The sequence below is a fragment of the Crinia signifera genome, chromosome 9 (assembly GCF_055691185.1).
Source record: "Crinia signifera chromosome 9, ASM5569118v1, whole genome shotgun sequence".
Classification (NCBI taxonomy): domain Eukaryota; kingdom Metazoa; phylum Chordata; class Amphibia; order Anura; family Myobatrachidae; genus Crinia; species Crinia signifera.
Window position 1 is genome coordinate 117,403,578 of NC_139225.1, and position 19,103 is coordinate 117,422,680.

Consider the following 19,103-nt stretch of genomic DNA (forward strand, 5'->3'; position numbering starts at 1 on the left):
TTTCCCCACATTTTTGTTTTTGAGTAAATTTGACCAGATTACATGTCACATTATAAGTATGAAATATACAACCTGACTACTAAATAAATGTAAATTAATCGATTTGTAGCAGGTGAAACTAAAATCATGTGTAAAGGGGGTGGAAATTTTTTTTTTTTTTAATAAAAATATAGTAAGTAAATGGGTCTCATATTGAGTTTTGTGCCATCCAAGGATAAGAGGGAGAGACATTTTATTTGTGTAATTACTTTTGTTTGTTTTTTCTCTTATTTCTTTCTCCATCTTACAGGCATCATGTGAGATGCAAGTCTCGTGACAAATTGTTTATCAAAAACAAACTGTCAGCTGAAAGAAAAACAATGGTTGGTCCTGTGAAAGCGGACCACACTGTTATAGCATGTAAGCCTTTTTTTTTTTTTTATTATTATAATCCTATATTTGATGCTGTGTACTCTGAGAAAAAATGAGCGGTAAACACACAAGAGGTCCATTTATCATTATATATTAGACATAGGGCCAGATTCTCTAAGCTTCAAAAGTGATAAAATGGAGAGTGATAAACAGCCAGCCAATCAGCTCCTGTCTGACTTTTTTCAAACACAGTCTGTCACATGGCAGGTAGGAGCTGATTGGCTGGCTGTTTATCAATCTCAATTTTATCACTTTTGAAGCTTAGAGAATCTGGCCCATATTCCTAAATAAAGCAGCCTAATTTGGGGAACTAACCCCAAATATTCAGTTTCACTCATATGTAAGTGGAATCTCCGATATCTGATGCGTTCCTTCAGTTACTGACATTAGCCACAGCCCCCATAAGGGCCCCATACACTAGTCCGACTTGTCCTAAAGACAAGTCAGACCAAATTCCCCCTGAGCTCCCCGGGAGGCTCACTTACAATTTGTCACGTTTCGTGAAGCACCAGCTGGAGTGTAACGGAGGCTGGGTGCTTTGATATAAGGCTGTTGCATTAACGACAGAAGGGAGTGAAGCAATTGAATAAAGTAAACCTTATTTAATGAAGATACTGCGGTACAGGATATGAATGATGACACAATAATAAAACTGTAGTGTCTGATAAATGATAATATACAATACTTTATGGAAGAACTTTGGAGATGATTGGTAATTGAATAATTGAATAACTGCAAGATTGGATGATTGAGGAATTGGAAGAAAGATTGGGTGATTGGTCGAAGAATTGGATGATTGGATGAGGATTGAATGATTGGTTGAAGAATTGGATGATTATATGGGAATTGGATGATTGGAAGAAGAATTGGATGATTGTATGGGAATTGGATGATTGGAAGAAGAATTGGATGATTGGATGAGGATTGGATGATTGGTTGAAGAATTGGATGATTAGATGAGGATTGGATGATTGGTTGAAGAATTGGATGATTGGTTGAGGATTGGATGATTGGAAGAAGAATTGGATGAGGATTGGATGATTGTAAGAAGAATTGGAAGATTGGATGATGAAGTCCGAAGGAATCTGTGCCGAGTAGGATCGTGGCTGCAGAACCAGGGATGACTACAGAGAATGACCGTCAGGATTGCAGAAGAAGATATTACCCCTTTGGAGGGTTAACCTTGTCCTATCCGTATAGGCGGCAGAGGGTTCCATGATGATATGGTATAAGCAGTGAAACGATCAGCAGGACTTGAAAGAGACTTCACCAAAGGAGCAAGAACTGTAGCAGCAACTACAGACAGCCAGGGAGGATCAATGATGCATGTGGGTAGACATCATTGTACTGACTGCCGGTCTAGCCCGGCAAGTCAGTATTTGAAGGGTGAGCTGCGCGGTGATTGGTTTGCCACTTGACCTTACTGGAAGGAGCCGTGCAGCATAGGCTGAAGGATCCCAAAAGATGTCCGCCACCAGCGATGGCGATGGAAACCAGCCGGCGGTGATTGTGTGCGGATGCGCTGCAGCCGGCATGTCCAACCAGAGGCCTGACCTGACACAGATCCATCATGGCGGTTCATGTCTCACGCTACCCAGAGCCCGCCTGGCACAGGAGCACACACCACCGCTGTCACCCGGAGATGACAGCGCGACAGCATGCACTCCACCAGCATGGGAACCAGCAGTGGAGGTGAGCGCCAGGGCAAGAGATGACTTGTCAGAGGTCTTGGGGCTAGGGACAGCACAGAGGAAACGGGTAGCAGACATGGTGGTCGTGACACAATTTGGCACTTGATGTGCCATTATTATATGATTTATCGCATGTAAAACTCTCGGGGAGCTGCAGCAGCCTCAGTGGGCAGTGGTGAGCAGCAGGATGGGCAGGAGGCAGAACAGGAAGCGGCAGCAGAATAAAAAAAATGTCACGGCCATTGATTGGCTGAGAGCACTGTAAGCCAATCAGCAGCCTCCCATCTGGGCTAAAAGCACCCGCGATGTGCCGCTGATGGATACAATCCAATAGATTTTATGTGCAGGCGGTTCAATCTGCAGGGTCCGACCCGATGCACACGGGACTACGCGTCGGGTTGGATGGAATGTCAAAACCATCTGAGTTGGGGAAGATTTCTCGGGGAAATCGTCCCAAATCTTACTAGTGTAGGTGGCCCTTTAGGTTTCTATGGGGGATACAGTATATTGCTGTCAGATTTACCAAACTTCGTATTCCGGAGGTTGGTCCCCCCAGCGTACCGTTGTAGTTTATTGTAACCATACATGCATGGACACAGGGGTGTTGGACCAGGACATTTCCTAGACCAGAGGCAGAGCTACCATTGGTGCAACAGGTGCAGTACACCAGTGCCCCTGAGGACTAAGGTGCCCACTGCTGCCCTTTCCACCCACATTTTTTCTCTGCCTTTACTGTGCCTCTTCCTGTCACCCTCTTCCTCTCCCTGTCACCCACTGCCATAAACTTGGGTTGGGATGTAGGAGGGGAATCAAATTATATCTTTGCACCTGGACTCACCACTCAAAAGTTTCTCCACTGTCCTGGACTCTAGGTAGAAGCTGCGGTGGACAGCTTTGCGGCCACATAAGTCATGCAGCTGCCCATTGGTGCTGTGGTAGATACTATGTCTCCCGCTGCATTACCATATTAGTAGAGCAATAACTAGACTTTATGGAGCCCAGTGCCAGAACACTGATCCCAGGGAAAGACCATGGTATGATGCACCTTCCCACATTTATATATTAGAGAACACAGCAAATGAATGGATTTGGAAACACATCCTCTTTATACAACATTTGTGCACTTAACTTCAGAGCTCTTTGTTATTCAGTAAAATAATAAATTTCGATATTCTGCCATACCCATTATTCAAACCCATAACCTGTTGTATTCCAGTTAAATTCCCTGCTCATTTAGCTATTTCACTTTGCATAAAAACTATGCAAGCACATGTGGAAGCGGCTTACATGCCCACAGAACTCCTATGACACTCCCACAAGAACACTTTAATGCACCCAGTTACTACCCACAAATGTCCATGTCATGTCATGTGAGAATGTCCTGTATGATGGACTAATGTTTGCTTGTGATAAATACACAGTGACTTACTGTATATGCTTCATCATCTCTTAGATGAGGATGAAGGCCCCAGGAAGCTTGGCAGAAAGCTACATTTCATGAAGCAGGATTGGAGCACCAGGCTGTATGGCTGTAGTTCCCAGCTCCCAGCCTTCTCCCCAGCTGATGCTCTGCTGCAGTCTCCATCTACGCAGCTTCCGGGGAATGTTCCAGAAAAGGAATTAAGCTTAGAAGCCATTCTGTCAGAAAATAAGAACTCCCTCCACAGAATGAAGATGATGATCCAACTGTGCAATAACATCTGCCATAAGGGAGCCTGGGGTGACCGTAGGTCCCATTCTCCATGAAACCCCTGGGCCTGGCCATCACAATTTTTTTTTTTTTTTTTTAATGATTGTCATTTTAATATTAATATAATAATTTTAATATATTTAAATTCTCTTACACAAAAAAATGGACTGCGTTTTTATTTCGTAGAGCTTAAATATTGCTGTTACATGGTCATAATAGTGTCTGTCTTAATGGTACACCTTTCTGTTTAAGAAGCATGACCAGCCCCAGGCTCTAGGACTGGTCCTTGTTCAAAACTCAAAAGGAGTAGGGGTACCCCATATTTTGGAAACCAGCACCAGGCTCAAACAGCCATCAGGGTAATGCCACAGCCGGGGGACACTTTTTATAGAAGATCCCGTGGCCAAGGCATTACCTCTGTGGCTGGTCAGCCTGGGCGGGGTCCCTGGTGGAGAGGCAACCAACCAAATAAATGGGTCCCCCCCCTCCTGGGAGACACCGGCCTGGGCTCAAGCCCCAGGGCAGAGGGCGCCAGGCTGATTATTGATAAAATCATTGGTGGTCAGTTGCCTTATAAACATTGGTGTACCGCCCCCAAAAAGTTTTATCATTGGTGGTACAGTGTAGCAAAACCTCCCCTGCCTGCCCCCCCTCCCCCCCCCCCAACCAACCGTGGTGGCACAGTGTAAAAAAAGATACTTACCAACTCCGGAGTCTGTCCAGCGTCCTCTCACTGCAGCAGTGCAGCTTGTGACTGAAGAGGGCGGGAGGGTGCGACGGCTTCAGCGCTGCTTCTGGGCGGCATGCTCCGGCGTCTTCAGTCAGTGCCAATAGCTCAGATGGCCCTGCTCATCCCCGCATCACACATGTGGGAGATGAGCAGGAGCATCAGTGCGACTGCACTGAATTTACCGGCGGATCGGTTCTGAATCCTGGGCAGATTCAGAACGGTGGGGGCGCGCATGTAAATTGCTGTGTGGCACACAGCGATTTACATGCGTTTTCAGGCATTTAGTAAAATCGCTCAGAAAATCGTCCAGTGTGTGGGGCCCATAACTCACAACAACATTTATAGAAGTTGAGGTACACACGGACGCTAGACATGTATATAGATGATATATAGTGGAATAACATCCATCTGCTCATAACATAGCGGAACAGCAACTATTGTTACAGGGCATTCTGCTAATGTGCTCTTATACATTTATGTACTCAGACTAACATTTTTTCTTTTACTTGCTTACTAATACCCCTTTTACACCAAAAACCCTGGTCGGACCCTGGTCTTTGAACACGGTTGTTTCCAGGGTCGGGCCCTGCTTCATACCCCATTTACACAGCAATTCGACCTGGGTCGGACTAGGGTCTGCACCATTTACACTGGACCTGGGTCAGCCCTGCCTTTCCTTGTGGATGTCATTACAAACGGCCTGCAGCAGCAGCACCACATTACCCCCCTGCACATCATCACCCCCCCTAGCAGCAGCATCATCACCCCCCCCCCCCCCTAGCAGCCGCATCATCACCCCCCCCTAGCAGCAGCATCACCCCCCCTAGCAGCAGCATCATCACCCCCCTAGCAGCAGCATCACCCCCCCCTACCAGCAGCATCATCACCCCCCCCAGCAGCAGCAGCATCACCCCCCTAGCAGCATAATCCCCCCCCTAGCAGCAGCATCATCACTCCCCCTAGCAGCAGCATCATCACCCCCCTAGCAGCATCACCCCCCCCCCCCCAGCAGCATCATCATCACCCCCCCCAGCAGCATCATCACACCCCCCAGCAGCATCATCATCCTCCCCAGCAGTATCATCCCCCCCCCCCAGATTTTTCGGCGGTGTAAAAGGGGTATAAATTCATCACTGCTCGCCTCACTTTTGTCATAGATTAGTCCCAATGCTTCCTCTGATCAGCAGCCACCAGCCTTGGGGAAGGGGCAAAGGCACAGTAGAGATGGTGGTCAGGGCAGAGTTACAGAGATAGGGGGTCAGAGGTACACATGGTGAAAGGGGGTCGGAGGAGCATATGGAGAGGGGTAAGAAAGAGGCAAGAGGTACACATGGGAAGTGCAGTAAGAGGTAAGCTTGAGGAAGGTCACATATGGGGAGGGGATATCATACTGGAGGTAGGTAGGAGGCACTCATAGGGAGGGGGTTAGAGGCATAATTGGGAAGGCAGTGGTCATGCGAGTTCATGGGGATGTGAGGCAGTTATTTGCAGCCACCCACTAAGCAGGGATTTTTCAACATTTGACCCCTAAGGACCAGGGGTGAAAAGGTGTAAAATGTTTTCTTTCTATCAAACTTTGACCAATTGAAGCTAAGTGCATCAGATTATTATTATTAATAATAATAATAATAATAATACATTTTTTCACCTTTTTTCATCATAAAGGTGTCTGTCACAAAGGAACCGCCTGTTTTGTTACACCCCCCATCTATATTCAATAATATATTGCCAGCTTATTCCATTTTAGAACTGGAAATAAAAGAGTAATAAAAAACCCCCATTGCAAAAACGTAGAGACAATCTTTACTAATATGCAGTAATAAAAAAATCTTATACATTTCCAGTACTTTCTTTTCTATGAAGAAAGGTACCGGCAGAAATAAAGCGCTGGATCATCCAAAGTTACACGTTGATATACAGTAGCTGGAATGTATTATTTGGACAGGGAGAAATGGCGCCACCACCAGGTTCATATGTGAAAATGTAATATAATAATAAATAACTTTGCAGTGAACATGCAACAAAAACATATGATTTGTAAAACCAGGGGGCATTTACAGATGTAACAAATAAAATTTGCAGTGTTGTGTGGGGATTTAACGCCACCCGCTACTCGTACAGCTGCCCCCCCCCCCCTCGTTTACCGAATTTGCCCGCACGGCTGCGAATGGATGATTTGCATAAACATCCATTCACAACCTTGTGTGGGTGGACCAAATTATTCCATGGTCTCCTACCATTGAATGATTTGGAGAGTACCTGTATGAAAACAGGACGGGCAGCTGAAATCCGGTGATGTCAGCTGCCCGTCCCCGGCAGCCATGTCACTGCCTCATTTCCATGGGAACGCCCAGCATTTTCATGGCAACACCCATGAAATGCTGGTCGTTTCCATGGGCGCGTCAACCCACTGCCCTCCGCCAGCCCTGGTGGGTGCGAATGGGATGGCAATCTTGCAGTTCGCCATGCCCTTTCGCACCCGGCATCTGCACATGTGCAGAAATGCGAATGCGCAGACGCCAAACATCGTCCCCTGTGCGAACGTGCGGGGGACCGAACGGACCAGAATAAGGTCCATAAAGTGTAGAGAAAACAGCTTGAGTGTCTATAATATTAATATGGTGAGTGCAGAGCTGCTGAGGTTTTAATTTACTCACTTTGATCCAGGTCTAGGGACAGGGGACAGGGGAGTGCAGTGGATCAATGTCTTGATCCATATTTGCAGTGATACATGGTAAAATCATCCTGGTCTTGCAGTGTAAATGATTGCGGCTTTCACAAATTGGGAAAACTCTCCCCAAATCTCTCACTTTCTGATTCTCACACCCTATTACATTTGGCCCTCATTTGTTTTAGAACCAACCTAACAGCTAAATGTCGTAATTAAGTGTTGTTCACAAGCATTTTTGGGACTTTCTCAGGCTGCATTTGTGATCCCGTAAGCGGTAGCAGTGGCTCCAGGGTCTCACTTCCTGCGGCAACATTAGGTGACCATAATGCTACTAAGTAGCCATAAAATCGACTTATCTGTGAGTGGCACTGGGTCATTGCCCGCAGCCGGTGGGACTAGCTAAGCCGCCAGTGGGCAATTGTCCAGGCAGTTGTGGCCTTAGCATATTGGGCAGGATGTATTAAAATTAATCGCCGCCCCTCGCCGCGTTACAGCAGCGATGCCAACTAACATGTGCGACTAGCAGGGGGGGGGGGGGGAGTCTTTGTCACATCCCTGGTCTCTCCCTCACTCCTGCTGTAGGGGCTGTTCTCTCCCAAAGCCTCCTGCTTGTACGGGGATCGGCTGTCCCTGGTGCCTCCTCCTCCTCCCTGCATCCGGAAGGACCTCTGGCTGTGACATGTTGCTAGGATGGAGGAGGAGTTTGATGGAGGACGGGACTGTCAGAGTGGGGTCGGCGTCTGCGGTGGGCATAGGCTTCGGTGAAGATACCCTGGCGACAAAGACTCGGCGGCCAGGTCTTAGTACATTTGAAAATGCAGTAAAACCCCTGAAACCCCAAGGGTTTTACCACATTTTTCCCTTCGTACATCCCGCCCATTGTCACACAGTTGCTGCGTAGATATTCACAGCGATGAGAGCATTAGGATACATCTCTGGAAAAAAGTTGTGGTACTTGTGTAATATCTGGGCGCCCGATTTTCTCATTGCATCGCATGCAATATAGTGGCATACAATTCATGCGATGTGATTTTTCATTATAAAGACCCAATTTTTAATTGTATAGTCACCCATGGGTGATTTCATACCCCCACTATCCAACTACGCATGGAGCTGATTTTATATAGTGTGGCGAGCGCAGCGAGCCACCTAGCCCGAAGCGTGGAGAGCGCAGCCCTGCGAGGGGACGCAGAATACGTGTAAAGTAATCCACGTCCGCTCGCCACACTATATAAAATCAACTCCATGCGTAGTTGGATAGTGGGGGTATGAAATCACCGATGGGTGACTATACAATTAAAAATCTGATCTTTACAATGAAAAATCGCATCTCATTGCATGCCTTAAGTAGTGGCATGCAATGATAAAATCGGGCGCCCAGATAATACACAAGTACCAAAGTTGTTTGATACAATGAAACGTGTCAGAAAGCACAGGACACCAATATACCAGCACAAAGGACACTAGAAGACTTTGCCAATTCATCTAGTTTTGGATGAGCTCAATCCTGTATTTCCGCTCTGGTCCGGACAGATCTTTTCCCTCTCCCCCAACTTTTGGGGCATTACCACCTGCAATATTGGAACGACTCATCCGCATCATTGTGAGGTCGCTTCCACTCCACAGACCCTAACATCCTCCAGCGGTACTCCAAGCCAAGCCAGGTATATGGATGTCTATTGGGGACTCCATTTAATTGTGTCCGTATATTTACAGTGCATACTGTATGTTTTTGATTTGTTTGAGTCCATTATATACATTATTTTATATATTTAAAATACCTGTTTTTATCCAATTGATCCAATGTATTATATTTTAGCCCTCCACTCCACCCTTCCCCTCCTTTGTACACACCAGTTGGGAACTGACCTTCCCTTGCGAAAACATCCCTGCCGGCACCTGAGTTACCCTTGGTAACTCCTTTTTGCTTTTCTGATTATCTCTATATAGACTTATTAATGCCTAATTTGAATCAACACAATAAAGAGCTATTACTAGTTTTGTTTGTGGAAAAGTGATTTTGTTAATTCCTGGTAAGATTATGGCCCCTATTCAATGCGGCTGGCAAGGGGGTTAAACGGTGGGGATGGCAGAAAACCAGCGATCCCCGCCGGGGTTATGCGGGGGGTCAGTTGAATACTGACAGGGCGAGCTATCACAGCTCGCCCCCGGCATTGAATATACTTCTATTACTTTATATAATAAAGTTTTCCTACTATCTCATGTTATAGATTATACTAATAGCACTTATAAAATGTTATTTTAGTTCCCACTATTGGCGTATTATAAATATGCTAATTTGCTTTAATGCCCTATAAATATATTGGCTGGATCAGAGAGACATAATGAGCAGTTTTTTACTTCACTGCCCCATATTTTAAATTTGTACACAAATGTAGTTCTAAAAATATCCCTTTGAGTGCCAACATCTCTATTAGAGATGTGGAAAATATCCGCTAAAAATGCCAGCGTCATTCACATTTGTTATATAAAGTCAAATAAAAAATGTGTACAAAAATATAATATTTTCTATAAAAGTTAAACACTACAGGTCATTACGGTGAATAAAAATGTTTGCTTAGCAGTTTTCACACTTATTTCGATAAATTCACTAGGCAGCAGAGGTGGATTAAGGCTTTGGGGGACCAAGGGTCAGTAATGCCTAGCACTATGTCTTGAACGGGCGCCCCCACAACAGAACTGGTCTGCACCATATAATATCATTAGTGCAAGTAATATCCATGCACAATAAGACTCTGCACTAGCCTCCAAACTTTCAAGCGTTCCCTGAAAACTCACCTCTTCAGGCAAGCCTATCATATTTAAGTTCTACACACATAACCTTCTGAGGCACTTATGTATTATATAGCTTCCCTTCTGGACTTGTAACTTGGTGGGACTGCTATGCTATTACTGGTGCCTGTCCTTGTGTTTCCCTCCTATATCCCTATAGATTATAAGCTTGCAGCAGGGCCCTCCTACCTCCAAGTCTGTCAGTCTGTCGTTACCCAGTTTGTTTTATAACTGTCAACTATTGTAAAGCGCAACGGAATCTGCTGCGCTAAATAAGAAACTGTAAATAAATAAATAAAATAATAAGTGGCACTCACATTATTCTCAATCGTTTGACATCGGTATCCCAATTGCTAGGTGCCCTATTTTCCCTCAGCATGGCAGTGGCACGGTGAGAGCAGTATCTTTATTCTGCACAGCCACCTGCTCCAGTGCTCCCTCGGGCTAAGCTCAGCTGTGTGAGCTGCACTGCCAGTGGCAGTTCTTTGTCTGACGCTCGGCCACACTTCCCAGTGCTGCTTTGTGCTGTGTGGCGGGGGGCCCATTCAGACAGGGGGGCCTGGGGGTACTGACCCCCCCCCCCCCTTAATCTGCTCTGCTTGGCACTCAAAGAGTTAGAAAGTATAAACCAAGCATGCTTCCTCCCAGCCTTCAGAACATATGCTCCCCCACCCCCGACCCCTGGCCTTTTGAACATGCCCTTCCCCAGCTTCCAGAATATATTCTTCCCCATCATCCGAAAAATACCCACCCTCCTGCATGCTCCTAGGCAAATGCCTAGGAGCATGCATTTCAAGCCGAGCACCGTACCTTGAAAGCAGACAGTGGCGGGACTGGGACGGGTATAATGTGTATAAGATAAAGAGGTACTGCTGTGTGGCCTTACATGAATAAGGATGCCCACTATATGTCATGTAAGGTGAATAAGCATGTGTGAAGTAATGATTTGGTACTATTGTGTGGCTACAACCCATCCAAGCAGTACCGCATCCATTTCTGTCCCTATTTAAAATATTGGGGTCTCGCCGGCACAGAGCACCAAAATATCTAGTTAAGGCTCTGTGGATGAGGATTGCTATGGGTGAGGGTTGATGGGTGCTGCTGGCTGCTACTGCAATCAGTGCTGCTGGATAATGGGTGCTGTGCTGGGAGAGATGTGCTAGGTCAGAAGCGGTGGTGCTAGGAGGCGCCAGCCAAAATCCTGTCTAAAGCATCAAATTGGTTCCGGCTGCCTCTGCTCAGGTGTGGCCACTCTTGAGATTACCATAAAAACATATTTTAGGCCACTGCATCATATGAGCACTTCCCAAGAGGTATTTCTGCAAGTAAACAACCAATTGTCTTACAATACAAATGTAGCTGTGACTTACCTGCTGCTAATTGCACTAGAATGGTCACCCAGATCCGACCAGCTTATCAGATCCGACTGGCCGTTACTATAACACACAAAGAGAGACTGGCATCAGGGACATGGCACAATCAAACTACGGTATATTCATACAGTTTCTTAATACATGGGAATATATGCTATTTTATCTACTAAAGGTCCATACACACTGGGTGACTATGCCCAGCGTGTATGGACAGCGGTGATGACAATCACCGCTGGGGGGGGGGAAGCCGCTCAGTGCATGAGCGGCAATGAGCGGTTTTCCTCCCGGCGCCTCCGGCCCGGCGCCGATGGAGGGGGGGAGGACGGCGTTGCATAGTGCAGCGCTATGCAAAGCCGTCCTGAAAGCCACTCATCTGCTGGTATTACCAGCAGATGAGTGGCTTTCCCGGCGATGTTGCGGGAGCGCGCAGCAGTGCTCACCGCTCATCGCCGGACCATACACACTGGGCGGCTTTGAGCTGAAAGCGAATCAAACAGGCTGTTTTGAGCGGCTTTCAGCTCAAAGTCGCCCAGTGTGTATGGGCCTTAAGCTGAAAAGTTTACTGTAAGAATTTTTATTTAATTTTTTTAGGATTTGTACAATAATCTGTTTAAACCTACAAAGCCATTATTGCTAACAGCAACCTAAACATTTAGGGAAAGTCTGCTCCAGTTCACACCCATAAGTCCTGATGAAGGAGCCATACTATGGGGGGTAATTCAGTCCTGCTCATTAGGCTGCGTATATTTGGAGGCTAGCGGGCTGGTTAATGTCACCCTGGCAAACGCACGCCCCCTCCGCCGCCTGAATTCCCTCCCCACGCTGTATGCTTGCACATCCGCTCGCAAGAGGCCACACCGAGGAAAAATGATTCGATGGTTACTTACCATCTAAGGATTGTTCCTCTGTTCACAGCTGAAAAGTAGCCGGGACTTTTCGGCTGGACGGTGTTCTGCGAAGTGGGGGCAGGTGCCGACATCATGTGAAATCAGCCATCCACCCCGAGCCAGGTCGGGGAACACCTGCATTCACCGGGCAGGGCCGGTGCAAGGCTTCTCAGCACCCTAGGCAAAACTTCAACCTACTCCCCCCCCCCCCCCCCTGTACTCTGCACCCACAACAGAGTACAAGGAGAAGGGTCAGCAATGTAGGAAGTATGACTCAAGGGAAAGTATAGAGGTGAGGTCTTAGAAGTTCCACAGCCACCGCCTGCATTAAATACTACAAGGATCCTCCTAGATATCCTTGATTTTTTTATTTGCAGACTTGGTGGCGCCCCCTAGATCCCGGCGCCCTAGGCAGATGCCTAAAGCTGCCTAGTGGTAGAGCCGGCCCTGTCACCGGGACCTGCCCAGAATTTCTATGCTGTCTACAGATGCAAACACTTACCTTGCAATTACTGGGGCAACTTTTGGCTTTGTTTCTGTTCGGGGGACAGGTTTTGGAAGTGAGCTGAAAAATAAAATGATTTTTTTAAAATATATCTTATATAAAAAAAAGTCTAACAACATATGTAGTAGAAGTACGTTTATTTATAAGGCGCCACAAAGTGTCCGCAGTGCTGTACATAGCAAACAAAAAACTAATTACAAGGTAACGTACAGGGTGTGTTGATAAAATACAGAATAGGGATATAGCAGGTAGAACTAAAATCAGCATCAGTTCTGAAGTAGGTGTCGACATTGACTGAAGATGAAGTAGAGGAAAGGAAGAACAGGACGGGAGCACTGGTGAGGTAAAGAGGTAGGGTGAGTACGTGAGGAAGGAGGGCCCTACTAATAAGAGTTAACAGACTAAAAGGAGGAGGGTGGACAAATGAAAAACAATAGGATAAGTAGGAACGGATGGGAACGGATGGAGGGGTAGGGTAGGCAGGATAGGAGGAGCAAAAGAGGTTAGGAGGAGGAGGGATAGGCTAGTCAGAAGAAGTGGGTTTTAAGGGAGCGCTTGAAGGAGGTAAGGGAATCAGAAAGCCTGATGGGTGGCGGGAGGTTGTTCCAGTGCAGGGGGGCAGCGTGAGAGAAGTCTTGGACACGGGAGTGGGAGGAGGTGATTAGGTGAGAGGTCAGTCGGCGGCGGAGCGAAGAGGACGGGAGGGAGTGTGGATAGAGATCAGTGAGGAGAGGTAAGGAGCGGTGGAGGAGGAGAGAGCCTTGTAGGTGGTGGTGAGGAGTTTAAAGAAAACTCGGAAAGGAATGGGGAGCCAGTGAAGAGATAGACAGAGGGGGGAGGCGTAGGTAAAGCGGCGGGAGAGGAAGATGAGCCTAGCAGCAGCATTAAAAATGAATTGGAGAGGGGCGAGGCGGGTGAGAGGTAGCCCAGAGAGAAGAAACATAGAAACATAGAAACATAGAATTTGACGGCAGATAAGAACCACTTGGCCCATCTAGTCTGCCCCTTTTTTTAAACATGTTACCTCAAACCATATTTGATCCTTATTTTTATGTAAGGATATCAATATGCTTATCCCAAGCATGTTTAAATTGTACTACTGTATTTGCGTCTACCACCTCTGTTGGGAGGCTATTCCACTTATCTACTACTCTTTCTGTGAAAATATTCTTCCTCACATTTCCCCTGAATCTTCCTCCCTCTAGTTTCAGTGCATGTCCTCGTGTTCTGTTGCTCCTCTTCCTGTGAAGAATGTCTCCCACCTGTACCTTGTTAAAGCCCTTGATATATTTGAAAGTTTCTATCATGTCCCCCCTTTCCCTTCTCTGCTCTAAAGTATACATATTAAGATCTTTTAGTCTTTCCTGGTACGTTTTGTGATGTAGGCCATGCACCATTTTAGTTGCTCTTCTTTGTACAGTCTCTAATGTATTTATATCCTTCTGGAGATATGGCCTCCAGAACTGAACACAATACTCTAGGTGAGGTCGTACCAATGACCTATACAGTGGCATTATTACTTCTTTCTTTCTACTGCTGATACCTCTCCCTATGCAACCAAGCATCTGACTTGCCTTCTTCATTGCTTTGTTACATTGCCTACCTGCTTTTAAGTCCCCTGAAATAGTGACACCTAGATCCCTCTCTTCCTCTGTAGTTTCCATTATAGTGCCATTTATACTATATTGAGTCTTTGGATTTCTGAGACCCAAGTGCATGATTTTGCATTTTTTGGCATTAAAATGTAGTTGCCATTCTCTTGACCATTTCTCTAATCTGCCTAGATCCTCAATCATTTGTTTTACCCCTCCTGGTGTGTCTACCCTGTTGCATACCTTTGTGTCATCTGCAAAAAGGCACATTTTACCCTCAATTCCATTTGCGATATCACCAATAAAGATATTAAAAAGCACCGGTCCAAGTACAGATCCCTGGGCTACTCCACTTGTAACCTTTCCCTCCTTTGACTGTACTCCGTTTACTACAACTCTCTGTTTTCTGTCCTGCAACAACGCTCTTATCTATTCAACTATCTTAGAATCCAATCCCAAGCTTTCAAGTTTATTTAACAGTCTGCGATGTGGGACAGTGTCAAAAGCTTTACTAAAGTCTAGATAAGCTACATCTACAGCCCCACCTTGATCTATTACTTTAGTCACCCAGTCAAAAAAGTCAATAAGATTTGTTTGACATGATCTTCCCCCAGTAAACCCATGCTGTTTTGGATCCTGTAAATTGCTGGTTTTGAGATATTCTACAACTCTTTGTTTTAAGAGTGTTTCCATCAATTTCCCTACTACTGATGTAAGGCTCACTGGTCGATAGTTGCTTACCTCTTCCTTGCTTCCACTTTTGGGCAGTGGGACTACATTCGCTGTTTTCCAGTCCTCTGGGATTACTCCAGTAGCTAGTGACTGGTTGAATAATTCTGTTATTGGTTTTACAAACTCCCCTTTAAGCTCTTTTAGTATCCTTGGATGTATCCCATCTGGCCCCATTGATTTATCCACTTTCAGTTTTGAGAGTTTTGTGAGGACCTTCTCCTCTGTAAATGTACTTGTCTCTCCCTCAGTTTTCTGACTATACTTGCAACTTAACTGTGGCCCCTTCCCCTCTCTTTCAGCAGTGAATACTGAGCAGAAATAATTATTAATATTATCTGCTATTACATTGTCCCCCTCAAGAAAACTTCCACTCTCTGTCTTCAGTCTAATTATTCCACTTTTTGTTTTTCTCCTTTCACTTATATACCTAAAAAAAGTTTTCCCCCCTTTACCCACTGACTGGGCCATTTTCTCTTCAGCCTGTGCTTTTGCACATCTGATTACCTTCTTAGCCTCCTTCTGTCTAACAAGATACACCTCTTTGTCCTCATTCTTCTGCGTCTGCTTAAATTTCTTAAAGGCCAGCTTTTTTGCTTTCACAATACTCGCTACTTCTTTTGCAAACCACAATGGCTTTCTTTTTCTTGTGTTTTTTCCTAACTCTTTTGACACAAAGTTCTGTTGCTTTTAGAATTGCACTTTTTAATTTTTCCCACTTATCCTGCACTCCTTCCAAGTTCTTCCACTCTGCCAAAGAATCCCTTACAGAGAAGGATGTTGCAGTAGTCAAGGCGGGAGATGACAAAAAAGTGAAAGAGAATTTTGGTCGCATCAGTGGAGAGGAATGGTCTGATGCGCGAGATGTTGCGGAGGTGAAAGCGGCAAGACTGTGAGAGAGCACGAATGTGGAGGGGTGAAAGAGAGGGAGGAGACAATGATAACACCGAGGCAGCGCGTTTGGTCGGTGGAGGTGATCTCGGTTTCACCAATGCTGATGGAGATAGTGGGAGAAGAAGGGATGTTCGGGGGATGAAAGATTAGAAATTCAATTTTGGCCATGTTTCGTTTCAGGAAGCGTTGGGTCATCCAGGCTGAGATGGCCGTGAGGCATTCGGAGACCTTGGACAGGAGTGATGGGGATAGGTCGGGGGAGGAGAGATAGATTAGTGTATCATCAGCATAAAGGTGCTAATGGAAGCCATAGGAGCTGATGAGGGTGCCCAGAGAGATGGTGTAGAGCAGGCATGTCCAGCGTTGGCCCTCCAGATGTTTTGAAACTACACATCCCAGCATGCTTTGCAATAGTTTTAGCATTCTCTAATAGCAAAACTGTGGCAATGCATGCTGGGATGTGTAGTTTCATAACATCTGGAGGGCCAACGTTGGACATGCCTGGTGTAGAGGGAGAAGAGGAGAGGGCCAAGGACTGACCCTTGGGGAACACCGACTGGCTGCGGGGTAGTAGGAGAGGAGGAGCTCGGAGTGGAGACGGAGAAGCAGCGATCGGAGAGGTATGAGATGAACCAGGAGAAGACCGTGCCAGTGATGCCAAAGGAGCGGAGGGTGTTGAGCAGGAGAGGGTGGTTAACAGTGTCAAAGGCAGCAACAGATCAAGCTGGATGAGATTGTCTGTACCGGCCAAAACAGGTGTTCCGGCTGCAATACTACGCCCCTTTAGCTGTGGTCCCACCCCTTTCCTCATCTGTACTGGTCTTCATCTCAGAGATGCTCCTCACCTTTATGAGGGGAATTCAAGTGTTTTGATGGCCATGGAAAATAATTCCTATAGGGATAAAGCATCCAACTGAAGGTGTCCATACACGTTGCGATTTTAACATGCGTTTTGAACTTTTAAAGTTCAAAACGCATCGCATCGGTTAAAATCGCACGCGATGCGCGTCCCCACATGTACAAATTTGTATAGCACAAAAAGCATCTACAGGATTAACTTTAGTTTATGTTTATAATGTTTCTAGAGGTGGTAACAAATTCATATTCACCTTTAATAAGAAAAATATATAATTCACAAGTTGGGGGGGGGGGTTATTTGTATTCATATGGAAAATAAAAATCAGACATGAGTCAATGTGTGCCCTGTAATATTATATTATCTACAGTAGGTGTACTATATGCAGTGGTGCCGAGAGATGGGGGAGGGGGTACTATTTAACCTGATGGAGGGGCCCAGTGGGGCCCCTGTTAGCTGGAAGTAGCAGTTCTTCTCAACCCAGCATATGCTGCTGTGTGCTGGGCTGCCGTGTGGTCATGTAGGCACTTTAAGTACTATTTTTTCTGTATTGTAAGTGTGCATGGTCACGCCTTCTATGATTAGGCCACGCCTCCTAAAAACTACCTGGGCCCAGCCAGGCTCTCTACTGCCCTAACTATATGCTAGATGAAACCACTCTCCCTTATCCAGAACTACAAGAATGCCCCAGTACAGTCCAAACAGAGTATACTGTATACTAATTATAAAGTAATCTGTACAAGATATGTACTATGGCCCTTTACAGTTTACACAGTACTACCCGTCTTTCCCAGCCCTGGCTATACAGGTAGAGGCTACATATACTGTGCATACTATACTGTTTGTCCCGCAACTAATACAAACAAGAACTATAACTGCAAGCAAACTTTCAGGGACAGCCACAGGACTTGTACGTTTTTTTGGGTGCCCATCGTGAGGTGTTTAGGCCCGATTTAATCATATTTACTTTATGAAAGAAAATAATTTACAACAATGCACCTTTCTTCTTTGATGACTGTAATTTTCCCCGGCCCTGTTTGTGTGACCGATGTTCGTGTGTTTGCGGTCTCTGTGTTGTTTCCGCTAGGAGAAATAAATAAAGTTTAATCATAATACTGATATATCTTTTAACTCAGTCACAATATTGTTTAACATCTTAAAAAAAAAAAAGGGAAAAAACTCCTATTCGACCACTGACGGAGCGCAATTTACGAAGCTGCTGAATAGCGGAGAGGTTGCACATGGCAACCAATCAGCTGCTACTTATATGTTTATAGAATGCACTTGATAAATGGTACTTCTTTCACAGCTTCATACATTTCCCCCTAGGTACTGTCGGACCAGTGGCATAACTATAATTTAAGCGCCCCTCCACCGATCATAAAGCAGCGCCCCCCCCTCCACCTCCCCCTCCTGGCTGCCCATGCCCACCACCCCCATCCCCTGCAGATTTACCTGTATTCGCTGCGGTGGTCCCGGCTCCCCTCCTGGCTTCATTCTGATTATTGCTGTGAAAAACGGACCATCACAAAATGTCCGCCCTCACACAGCAGACAGTTTCAGAGAACTGTCTGCTATATGGGGGGCGGACATTTTATGATAGTCCGCGGCATCTCCATAGCATTAGAATGAAGCCAGGAGGGGAGCCGGGACCAATGCAGCGAATACAGGTAAAGCTGCGGGGGATGGGGGGGCATTACAATAGCCCCGCAGCCCCCCGGCGCTGGCACTTACACAGCACCTCCCCGCGACCACGGGGGCTGCGGTGCTATTGTTACGCCACTGTGTCGGACTCCTTTTCTCATTGGGTGGAATGCATCACGCATCCCATTTTGAATGCGATACCTATACAGTAGTGTTTATTGCCGCCATATGAATGTACATTTGTGATAAAACTGCAAATGACTACTCTTCTGATAAAAGCTGCCCTTGTAGGTCCTTCTAAGCACGCACGGCCATCGGCCAGTGTATGTGGGAGCCAGGGAAGTCTGTGGCAAGAAGCCCAACGAAAGGACTTGGATGGATTTGTATGTTTTTTATACTAAAAGAAGAGTCGCTGTGAGCGGCGCTGGCATTTCTTTGCGGATATCTTGAATATTTCTCACAGCAATGAAAGGGTTAAACTAGTTTGGTGTGTAACACGGATTTCTATGTGTTTCGTTTTCGAGCTCTTTGTATACGATTCGATTTTTGTACGGAACAAATGCCATGTGTTCATGTTATATTGTGTGCGTTACATTCAATAAACTATAATTAAAACAAAAAAAATAAAAAAAAATAG

General features: G+C 45.9%; 1 protein-coding gene across 1 annotated transcript in view; it reads right to left on the reverse strand.

The window, feature by feature from the left end:
* The window catches only part of LOC146035884 (uncharacterized), a 98,798-nt gene that overhangs the window by 42,251 nt on the left and 37,444 nt on the right, over positions 1 to 19,103 (reverse strand). Inside the window, exons 20-22 of the mRNA XM_083159578.1 lie at positions 17,822 to 17,905; positions 12,749 to 12,811; positions 11,357 to 11,422 (exon numbers count right to left, since the gene is read on the reverse strand). Coding sequence (XP_083015704.1) covers positions 11,357 to 11,422; positions 12,749 to 12,811; positions 17,822 to 17,905 — 213 coding nt within the window. The remainder of the gene's footprint in view (positions 1 to 11,356; positions 11,423 to 12,748; positions 12,812 to 17,821; positions 17,906 to 19,103) is intronic.